This window comes from Hoplias malabaricus, chromosome 4, assembly GCF_029633855.1.
Source record: "Hoplias malabaricus isolate fHopMal1 chromosome 4, fHopMal1.hap1, whole genome shotgun sequence".
Classification (NCBI taxonomy): domain Eukaryota; kingdom Metazoa; phylum Chordata; class Actinopteri; order Characiformes; family Erythrinidae; genus Hoplias; species Hoplias malabaricus.
Window position 1 is genome coordinate 58,183,885 of NC_089803.1, and position 12,292 is coordinate 58,196,176.

General features: G+C 39.3%; 1 protein-coding gene across 1 annotated transcript in view; it reads left to right on the forward strand.

Annotated features, from left to right (window-relative positions):
* The window catches only part of LOC136694489 (xylosyl- and glucuronyltransferase LARGE1), a 56,842-nt gene that overhangs the window by 23,527 nt on the left and 21,023 nt on the right, over positions 1 to 12,292 (forward strand). Inside the window, exons 5-7 of the mRNA XM_066668103.1 lie at positions 1,656 to 1,779; positions 1,890 to 2,061; positions 12,153 to 12,257. Coding sequence (XP_066524200.1) covers positions 1,656 to 1,779; positions 1,890 to 2,061; positions 12,153 to 12,257 — 401 coding nt within the window. The remainder of the gene's footprint in view (positions 1 to 1,655; positions 1,780 to 1,889; positions 2,062 to 12,152; positions 12,258 to 12,292) is intronic.

Below are 12,292 nucleotides of genomic sequence, written 5' to 3' on the forward strand. Positions count from 1 at the left end.
ACTGGTTTAAATAATTGTATCTTTGCTACCTCTCACCTATTTAAAGCACAAGCGCTTTATATTATGATTTTTTTTCTTCAATGCAGTGAGGTGTTTAAACTGCTTTTTTGCAAACTATAGTAACTATGTGTATGGTAAGTCTGTATGATTAATGTTGTGCGGTCTGTCTTGTTCACTTTAGTTGTTTTACTTTTCCAGGCTCATGACCAGTAAAGTGCATCCCATCAGCACTTCGTTATCGGCCAGCAGCAGTAAATAACACCTTCACTGTGTGCTATAAAGGCTCAGCCCTTCTGAAAGAGAGAGGCAAAAAGTAGTTTCTTGTGCAAGGGGAAAGCTGTGGAATGAGTTGCTGTGAGATGCGAAGTAAAAAGAAAAAAAAGAGCAGAAAAGTGGCTGCAAGGAGTCTTGCAGTACACTAAACGAGTCTGCTCTTCGCTTTATCGCTGGCCTCTCTGATGGAAACTTTCACGGAGTGTCTGTGACACATTCGGGTGCAGTAGTATCTCTTCTGTTGGTACCTGTCTTCAGCATTAGGCATCAGGCCACTCTCGCTCAGATCTCAGCTCTCAAAAGCCTTTGCCTCCCGCTTGGCCTGCCAGACTCTATTGAAGCAAAACAATAGGGCAATTATCATCATTAGTGCAACACGCCAGATCTGAAATTCGAGAAATGCGGGGGTCCCTGCTTGCCAGAATTTCAGGGGAGCATTCTTAGTTAATCACCATAGCAACGAGGACTATGAGTCAATATGGTGATAAATGGGATGTGTGCATTTTCTTTTGTGATGTACAAGCTGGCTGATCTATAGCCAAGAATTGTTTTGTGGAGCTGTACTGTATTGTGAACTGAATTATTAATGTTCTTTTCTTCAGACTTTGCAAATGTCACGTCATTGTGAATGCTGAAATAAATAAATGAGCAAACAATTCGTAAATACAGCCACCATTAGAATGCATTAGGCGTGCGTCCTGTGGGAAGTATGGACTTGTGGGCTCTATGTCTTTTTGTGACATTGCAGCTGCTATGAACAAAACTACCAAAAAATCCTTACATAAAAAAACACTTTTTCAAAAGGACAAGACATCTAAATAAATTACATATTTTGACACATTGACACCCGCTCAAGAGAACTGTTGCATCTGTTTGTTGCCATGACAGCTGTTACGAAGGCTAGTTTATTCTGTCCTGAGCGCTTACTCACAGTGACAGCTGAGGGCCGCCAGAACGCTTCACAGAGTAAAATAACTGAAACATGGAAACACATACAGATGTGATCTTTATAAAAGGGCCTTTTTACAGATCACCAAATAATTAGGCATCACTCAGTGGCACTTTTAGAAACATGCTGCTATTGACTAAAATGTCAGTAGAAAAGCTGTCTCACAGCAGTGAGTTTTATGGTCATCAGGAAGGGTCTATGACTGACTTGTATACCAATCATTATATTAAAACCAGGGTGCAACAAAATCCAGTTCAAATGAGTTACTGCTTGCACAAGTTTTTAAACATGGATGTGTGTATAGCTAACCAGGTCTGAAGCATATGTTGGGATAATGCTGCTCCTTTGTGTTAAGAGTGGTGAGATTGCTTTGTTGTATGGAGCTTGAAAGTACTTGTTCACTTTGTAAATGACCATTTTATTTGTCTGACAGGCGAAATCCTCTCCACTTCCATTTCATCACTGACTCAATAGCTCAGCAGATCCTGGCTTCTCTCTTCCGAACCTGGATGGTGCCCGCCGTCCGAGTGGACTTCTACGATGCTGATGAATTAAAGGTGAGGCCTGTTTGTGTCAAAGTTTGATAAATGTTTGAAAATAAATAAAGTTTGAAATATGAATGTTACCTCTGCATTGAGAATCACATTGACACATTGTGTTGTGTTAGTCTGAAGTGTCGTGGATCCCCAACAAGCATTACTCTGGTATTTATGGCCTGATGAAACTGGTCCTAACCAAGACGCTGCCTTCAGACCTGCAGAAAGTCATCGTTCTGGACACTGACATCACCTTTGCCACAGACATCGCTGAGCTATGGGCTGTCTTTCACAAGTTTAAAGGTATTTCTGTATTTTTGTAACGTTCTTAAGATGTTTTGTTTAATTTGTAGCAGTCAATTATAAACCAATCACTATTGTAGTATGCCATATTGAGGTAACCAGGTTATTTGTTTCCAGTTACTCAGTAAATGAGAGGTCAATACCAGGTGTGATTCTTCCTGAAATGAATAATGATTCAGTCATCTTTATTTTAGTATTAAATAATTCTTTTTACTGTCCTATTTGCTTGTGGATTAGGTTTTTGAGTTGTTTAGATTAATTTAAATGGCATTGATCTAACATTATTTCTCAACCTTGAACCATGATTGGACCAGGAAATAACAAAACATTTTGAATTTCATGAGAATTCAATTTGATCAGTAACAGAAGCATTCATACAGCCTGCTGTAACTTAGGTGCCAGATGGATTTAAAAGAAGTATTTAAATACTGCAGAAATAGAAACTGATCACACTCCTTTGCAGAGAGCTCATCACAAAAGATGGTTTATTAATGCACTTCATTAAACTACACCTGCTGCATTAGAGTCTAACATTTCCAATTAAACAGATGATATATTTGATATCACTGTGAAAGGTATCTTGAGTGCCAAATACATTTGAAATGGTAACTGCACACCTCCAAAGATGGTCTTTTTTTTCCATGTCTGGACTTAAATATGGCAGGTTTTGGCAGCTGATGTGATTGATTGTTGTAATGTTCAAAATATGCTTCTCCAAAACTCACATGGACCCCAGCAGATTTATTTCTTAGAAACCTAGATATTAGCAAATATTGTTGACCATTTATTCTTTGCCTTCAGTTATAACATGCCTTATATTGCCGTTAAATGGCATTACCATTTAAAGTTATACATGTTCTGCGAACTAGGATAATGCATGATATGTTAAGATTCTGCCGTTATACTTTATTGTTTTTGATCTTGATATATCTTTTCTACCAACATAAATGCACCTCTTACTTGAGGCACTTAGCCTATAAAGCACATGGTTGAGCTTGAGGAGACACAGCAAGCACCATGCTGAATCCTATGTGAGTCAGAATGTAGACTTGTAATGAGGCAACATAAGCAGTTAATGGTAATTTATGGTTTTTACAGTTCAGTCTTTTATTGAAATATTACAGTTTGGATTACTTTAATTATTTCAGTTTGCCTATTGAAAAGACACTTATTTTATGTAAAGACGGAGTTATGTTTGGTTTAAATGGTCGTTTTCAGGGTTGTGTACATTGACTATCCCTTTCAGCTTCCTCCTGTGAGTCCACCGTTTTGGTCATCATTCTCCACCCACCCTTTAGTCAGGCAGAAGAGTGTCTCTCTTTGTTTCTGCCAGCTCTCAGAATGGGGGCTGACTGAAATGCTCAGTGGAAATCATTGTGGGACTGATTTTGACATGATGCATTGTCAATCGAAAATTGTTTGGATGTAGACTTTAAACAAGTGTTGACAGATATTTGTGTATATGAGGGGGAGGTTGGATATTTGTGGGTGCATGAGAAGTCAGAGGTCGAAAATGAATGCAGAGAGTACATATGTGAAAGAAAAAGGAAGTGGCGTAGCACGATTTACTAATGTTTTTTTTCCTACTTGTTACTGTACGTTTTTAAATTGAGAGGTCTTTTGAGAGTGATTTTTCTTAGTATTGAATAAATCTTTCGACTGTGGTATTCCTTGATGTGCATCAGGAAAATATCCTGGGGACAATTTTGTCAGACTGCTTTTAAAAATGGAGTACTTACCGATATATTTATTGCTTTATCTTTGCAGACCTTAACTTCTATCAAAAATAATAAACCGCAGTATTTTATGAACAGCCAAATGAATGCTTTGTTGTTTTATGCTTCCAGCATAGCAAGCTATAGTAGATCATAAAAATATTTGTCTACTGAGTTATTTCAAACTAAAACATAGATGTATTCTTGCTTGGCGAGTAGGAGAAGCTGAATATGGCTGACTGCTGGAGTTTTTTGTGTTTCCACCCTCCTGCTGAGACTTTTCCTGCTGACATCTTTTTATGAGCTTTATCATAGTGCGCCTTTTCTTCCAAAGATGCACTGTAGGCCACATACTGTAAGTAGTTGCGGAAAATTGATGCTGTTCAGTCAGAAAGCACTAAATTCTGTTTTGGAGGTAATTGCAGTGTGTGGATGTGACAACTCCATATTGTGGTATTGTGTGGTGTTTTCTTTTCTTTAAGTTTGTTTTGAAAATTAAATTTAATTATGTCAGAAAACACCATAAACATCCTTTTGTACGTAAATGACATTGTGTACTTTAACGTCCATGACTTACAATTATATTAAACCAATGCTCCTTTTACTCAGCAGTGATTCGTGCCTGGCCAGTATTGTTTTAAGAGCCTTTGTGGGGATTTACGGAGAGCACAACAGCCCGCTTAACTAACACAACATAAAGACAGTGATTTAATGTTGTGCCTTTTTTTATTGCGAAAAATATTTCTGCGGATTCTGTGTGTATATAACAGATAACAGATGAAATGGCGGAGAGTACTAAGTCACACTGACAGCGTGCTTCTTTTATTAACATTGGCAGTCAGGGTTCTCATTGCTAATACACGAAGAGGCACAGACGAGGACAATTCGGCTCCCTCTCTGTACATCTGTTCAACACAATGACCTGCTGTGAAGCATAAGTGTGTTTACTCCTGATACAGGTTAGATGAGGCTGCAAAGACTCACATTGAATGAATTTTTATTAATACTTCTTTTTTTTCTTTCCCAATTTTCATTCTGACTTTTCACTATACTATTGTTTGTATCCACTACAGTGGCCACAATATGATGCAGTGGAGAATGGTAGTGTTGGTGCCACAGGTTGTGGGAAGGAGTTTTGTTTCTCAGGGTGACCTTGTTGAGCAATAGGGGGACTGGGGTCCTTCTGTGCTGCAGATTGAGTGATTGATTTATGGCACCAGTCAGCTCTAAGGAAGGCTGCCTTTAAAGCAAATGTTTAACCAAAAATTACATTTGCACAATTTTTAACAGATATGCCTTGTGTCTCCAAACATTTGTAGAGACCTGCTCATCCGTTTTCTGTGAAATCTGGATTATCAATTGGTAACTTTTGTCTGTTGTTTGAATAACAACATCTCATCTTTGGGGAAGCTTGTGCACAAGATGTTGGTACATTGCTGTGAAGATTAGGGATTCACTGATCCGATATTTGGATCGGATATCAGTCCCAATTATTAACAAAATGAACTGGATTTCATATCGGATAAATAGGTCTATCCATGAGACCGATATTTTGAATTGCACTAAAAGTCTTTGTTTGATGTCAGTGCCGGATCAGAGCACACTGGCGTCTGCCTGGTTTCTGGTTTGCTGGCCGGAGGTTAGCTGTTTGCTATCTTTGATGCTAACGGCTGACCTGCTGACCAGAGGAGTCCAAGTCCATCACTACTCTTCGGCAATTTCCTGCCTGTGTTTGCCGTTTCTCTCGGCTGGGACTGTAGATTGGAGAAACCTGCTGTCATTGTCTGCGATTCATGTTCAGTTCACACTGATGTTGGCTGTGGCTGATGTTGACTGAAGGAGTTTGTCACGTTTTGCTGCTGCTTTGCGGATAGCGGTTCGCTAACACCAGAGCTAGGTGCTGTTGATTCGGCTGAGGACCATGTCCTTTAAAAATGCAAAGTAAATGAGCCAAACATCAAATAATTAAATGAATGACCACTGATTGCATTGTTTGGACATCTGATTCTTATCATGAGCAGTTCCCTAGAAGTTAAACATCAGCTAAAATGTAACATTTATGATAGGGCTAAAGCATCTATAGATATTTGTTGAAAGTATTTACCAATTTAAATGGATTACTTTGATTTACTTCATTTAAACAAAAATGTTTATCTGTTTCATGTGATGAAGTGGTAAGCTGATTGGACCCTGTTTCCACTTGGAAGACAAGTCTTTTTATGTCCCATTTTAATCATGGTTTAGTGTTTGCTCAGTCCAGGCTGGGTGTCATGAATGGCAGCAGCAGCTGAATGATGTGTGTTGCTGGTGAGCGCTGCAGTATGTGTGGACTGTGAACTCTTTTGGAGAGAACAGGTTTGTCCCAAACCCACACACACATGGCTCCTTCGTATCGTTCAGTTCCTCTCTCCAATCTCACACGCCCGGTAAAGACAGCTCACCACCTCCGAGGCTCCAGGAAAATGGCAAGGTTCCGAATGAACTCGCCTCATGAATAGGATTTATCATGCAGCGTCACGCTCGTGCACCCTCTTACTTTCTTTCTCTCCCTTGCTCTCACTCTCTATCTCTCACCCTCTCATTTTCTCCATGCCTTTCTTTCAGTCTCTGCTGCTCATTCCCTCCATCTATTTTTTGCTTTACATTTCTTCTTGCTCTCTTTTCCTCTACCTCCCATCGTAATTTTCCCCTTGTTTCTTTTTATATGTGTATCTGTGTATCTTCTCAAAAAAGTTGGGACAGGGGCATGTCTACCACTGTGTTACATAACCTTTCCTTTTAACAACACTTAATAAGCGTTTGGGAACTGAGGACATTAATTGTTGAATTTTTTCCCATTCTTGCTTGATGTACAACTTCAGTTGTTCAACAGTCCGGGGTCTCTGTTGTCGTATTTTGCGCTTCATAATGTACCACACATTTTCAGTGGGAGACAGGTCTTGACTGCAGGCAAGCCAGTCTAGTACCCACACATTTTAACTTTGAAGCCACGCTGTTGTAACATGCAGAATGTGGCTTGGCATTGTCTTGCTGAAATACGCAGGAACATAGATGGAAAAAGACGTCCCTGAAAAAGATGGCAGCAAATGTTACTCCAAAACCTGTATGTACCTTTCAGCATTAATGGTGCATTCACAGATGTGCAAGGTGCCCGTGCCCATGCCATGGGCACTAACACACCCCCATACCATCAGAGATGCTGGCTTTTGAATTTTGCACTGATAACAATCAGACAGTCTTTTTCCTCTTTGGCCACAAGGACACAACGCCCATGATTTCCAAAAACAATTTGAGTAATAGGACACTTTTCCACAGGACACATTTACACTTTGCGTCAGTCCATCTCAGATGAGCTCAGGCCCAGAGAAGCCGGCAGTGTTTCTGGGTGTTGTTGATATATGGCTTTCGCTTTGTATGATAGAGTTTTAAATTGCACTTGTATGTGGAGTGACAAACTCTGTTCACTGACAGTGGTTTTCTGAAGTGTTTGTGAGCCCATGTGATAATATCCATTACAGAATGAAGTCAGTTTTAATGCAGTGCTGCCTGAGGGGTCGAAGGTCATGGGCATTCAATGTTGGTTTTCGGTCTTGCTGCTTACTTGCACAGATTTCTCCAGATTCTCTGAATGTTTTGATGATATTATGGACGGTAGATCCCTTGCAATTGTATGTTGAGAACATACATGTTGTTTCATAAACTGTTGGACAATTTGCTCATGCAGTTGTTCACAAAGTGGTGAACCTCGACCCACCCTTGCTTGTGAATGATTGACCTTCAGGGATGCTCCCTTTATACCCAGTCATGACACACCTGTTTCCAGTTAATCTGTTCAACTGTGGAATGTTCCAAACAGGTGTTTTTTTTGTTTGTTTGTTTGTTTGTTTTTTTAATGTTTGCAGAAAAAAAACAATAAAGTTTATCCGTTTGAACATTTAAATATCGTGTCTTTGTAGTGTATTCAATTGAATATAGGTTGAAAAGGATTTGCAAATCATTGTTTTCTGTTTTTGTTTGTTTTACACAACATCCCAACTTCTCTGGAATTGTGGTTGTATAAAGGAATAGAGTTGGAATTCTTAAGAAGCTACAGTTGTGTATAAGCCATGTTTAAGCTTTGTACAGTGCTGGAATATAACACAACAAGGCTGTATCACGCCATCTCTAGTAGACGTTATCAAAACCCTTGGAAGAAAAGTTTACAAGTGCATTGCAATATTTATTTATTTATACAGATACATCTAACTCCAATGCAATCGTGTGAAAATGTGTGAAATGTGTAGTCCCCCACAGAGGGGTATAACTCAGAACAGGTGTGTATTGAGAGCCCAGTTGTATTTTTAATGCTTCAGGACACACATATCTGGCAAGCAGATCAATAATATAAGAGAGTGTTTGTGTTGACAGGAGGCTAGAGAGACGCTCTGAGGCTGAGGCAGGGATCACTGGGAACAATTCCTCCAACATAGTATATCAGTCATGGAGCCAAGACGAATCGCTCTGTAAATAACACCGGAAGGTGTGAAGGATGATTCCTTGTAATAATCTCCAATCTAAACTTCACTCAGATCTGTATGTACTTTATCCCTTTTGGGAAGGTTTGTCAGTACTGGGTCATATCTACTTGAGCTTGGGTATGGTAATAGTATGGTATTGTATCCCCCACTCTTGGCATACCCTGGTGGCTTTATGTTGACACATGATGATGGTAGATGTGTTCAGTCATCTAGAGAGCCAAGTGCTGCTTTCATTATGCATTCAACTGGGCTATGGTTGGACTGGATAAGATACGGATCCGCTTCTTGAATATCAGAACTACGAAGAATGCTGACAAATACATGTGCGATTAAATCATACATTTCATTTTGGATCATCACTTTTTTTTTTTTTTTTTTTTTTACATAATTCTGATGAAATGTATAAAAGTATGGTTCATTTCTCAAAATGACACTGTTTATATTGTGGGGTGCTAAACAAAAACTCAAGTAGATCTGACATCTCTGTCTCAGCTTCCCCCAAGAAAAAATGGCCATTTTTTCATCCCAGCACTGGCTTCTGTTTGTTTATGTAACCGAACAGGGAGTTAGTGTTCTCCTCCAAGCATAAAGTTAACACTTTATTGATCCTGAAGGAAGTTGCAGTGTCACAGTAGCATACAAATTGTACAGAGCAGACATACCTTAGTCAAAAATGAGTGTGTCTGTTTGTGTGTTTAATCCACTAAATGTTTTAAAAAGCCCCACTCAAAAAGATTAAAAAAAAATCGGATTTCCCTGTTTCACAGCGACCTTTTTGGTACAGATTTTGCATATTGCCTCGTCTGAATTTCATGGCTCTCACTTTTCATTTGGTTGAAAGCTGAAATACTCCCAACCTGTCGAAGCTGTATTTGGTTTTTTGACTAGGTTTGCTGCCATTGTGTCCAATTTGTAAAAAGAAGACTGACACTCAGCTGTTCAGATGCCAGCAGTTGGGAACACATTCATTACAATCATACACCAAAGTGTAATACAAGAAAGACCATACAATGAAAGGGAAAACATGCACTGTGGTGGTGACAGTCCTTGCCATTCCTTGTGGTTGGCTGGTTAATAGCACAGTATTAACGTATACTGTTTACGTAACGGTTATTGCGACAGCCCTAGATACATGACAGGTACGTTATTGTCCTTAAATATACAAACAGTGTAAATGTACCTTTTAAAGGTACAATAGTGGGTTTCTCCCATATCTACTATATGGATTATTAGGATTATTTATCTAGTTTCATTGAGGTACATACATTTATATGAGTTTTTGAATGTCCATCATAAGGGATGTGTGCGCATGTGGGTGGTATCAGAGATATCAGGCTTCTGGCCTGGCAAATAAAACAATTAAATCATTAATCACAATTATTGTTATCAAAACAACTGGATGATCATGACAACCCCCTTTTTTTAGGAAAATGATACTCTCCCTCTCTTTCCCTCTCTCTCTCCCCATGTATACAGGTATACAGAATTTGTAAGAATGTCATTTCATTGAGAGGGGAAGATGGGGGAGGCAGTAGATTTGTGTTATGATAGCCAAACTCCTTCATTATCTTGGAGCACAAAGCCGTTGCAGTGGCGTTCAGTTTGAATGAACATATTGAATGGAGCCCAGCCAGAACGGAGACACCAGTCATTAATATCAGGGCCGAACTCCCATTGTTCCAAATGAGAGCAAGGAAATTGATCAAGCTAGGGTTGTTAGTGTTCTTTCTCTAAATGGAGAAAGATAAAAGAAGTGGCATTATTGGTGTGTAAAAGAGAGAAAATGAAGAGACACAATGACGCTTAAACAGGCCTCTATAAGGAACAAATGAGGGGCACTACATCTAGATATCAGCTGTAGGATTCCCTCTCTTTTCTTGGAAAGAGTGATACTGCAGCAGCATACTGTTATCCACAACAGCACTGCACAGTGAACCAAGCCTCTAGATGGAAAAGCAGCCACTCCACAAAGGTAATATGCACCAATAAATGGCTTACAAAACCAGCAAGCATGTGGAACAGCATGGAGGACATAAAATAGAACACAGATGTAATCAAGCGTGTGTTTATTGTGACCTTGCTGCTGGTCATTTAATGTGCATCAGCAGCACAGAATAGGCACACAATCTCAATTACGATCTGTTCCCACTTTTAATTACATCCTCGTGTGATAAGTTACCCTTTAACCCGACTTAACAGCATCTGTGAGCGAATGAATCCTTATCCAACTGATAATGAGAACAGCTTTGTTACGGATTAATAGAAATCATCAAAAGTTTACTTAAAACTATCAACGACATCAAGTACTCCCTTATCTTGGTTTAACTGATTGTGTGCAAGTGTTTTGTGTTCTGTTAACCGTCTGCTGGTGCGGGTAAGACTCAATAAATTGTTTATTGCTTCTTCTGTGCACATGGCCCAATCCTTAGGCTACCATTGCCTTGCTTTTTAGAGTTAAGTATTATTGATTTCTGTTTGGAATTATGGAATAGACCACTGAGATCTTTGGGTTTAAGCCATTTTTGCCTATGAACTGAACAGTGCTTTGAAAGTAATGTTCCAGAGCATTCCATAACATCCTATGCACAGTTTAACACAGGTTCTTATTATGTAGTTGGAATTCAAATATTTATGCTGCAAGCTAGCACACCTGCACAATTAATAAGTCATGTGAAAGTAAAGCTATTACTTTAACCACATAAACATATTACATAACACAAGCTACTCAAAATGTCCATAATACACAATTTGATTGTTTACTGAATTTATCATATTTAAATGTGTGTGTTTGTGTTTGCCTGTGAATGGATTTGGTGAATTGCTGGGGTCAGGCAGGACAAATCAAACCTCTACACTGGTCAGCTTGGGCCTGCTGGCCATGCTTTCAACAACACAAGCTGAGGTCCAGGCCTGTCCAGATGCTAATGATGAGCTGCAAAATAATGACAGGACAAGTCCATGGAGTCTTTTCATTGCAAGAGTAAATGATTTACAGATAACTACGGTGTGTGAGTGATCTGCATAATATAAATAGAGCAGCTGAATCTGACGGCATCAGTCGTAAGCACAGTGGCGTGTTATAGTTAGTCCTAATAAAGGAGACACCATTGTAGGGCGAGTCCTGTTATTTTCTTGTCCCCCTAATGGTCACATTGTGCTGATATATATTGATTGTTAAAAATGTATTTATTTATTTATTTTTTACATGGATCTGCTGCTCAGATACACTCATTAATCTAGCTCACAGCCTTCATTACACCTGCACTGTGGTGCTGCCACTTTGAGAGACGGACACACATATACACACTCAGGCCTCTTTCACCAACTGCTGACAATTACTGTTCTCCTGTCCCTCTCAGCACAATTACTTCTCCATTTCCCCAAGCTGATCGTTCCCTCACTCTCACCCCAATCATCTATTATTGCTCTCCGCTTGCCTGAGCCCCTGAAACCAGGTGTTTTCCTTTGCTCCCTTTTCCTGCCTTGTCATCATTTGCCACCTTGCTTAATGTACATTTTAAATATTGGACATAAGAAGTGACATTTAATTCTGTTTACCTCGCATTTTTATACAGTTGCTTAACGAGCTATCAGCAAATATGTATTCAGAATATATCTGTGTGTTCCTAATTTTGATATATTGATATATCATATTGTGCTATTTCTTTTTGGATTTTTGTTGTCTCACCAGGGAAAGACGGAATTAATATTTTATTAAAGCTGAAAGCTTTTAAGAAGCTTATCTGATGTTGACATTTTTGGTGCTCTACCAGGTCTTACAGTTATTAGGAGTGTCTAATTTCTCTCTCTTTCTCTCTCTCTCTCTCTTTCTCTCTCTCTCTCTCTCTCTCTCTCTCAGGTCAGCAGGTTTTGGGGCTGGTAGAAAATCAGAGTGATTGGTATTTGGGGAATCTGTGGAAGAATCATAGGCCTTGGCCTGCTCTGGGCAGAGGCTTCAACACCGGTGAGTCAAAAGTGTGGAATTCATTAGCACTTGAA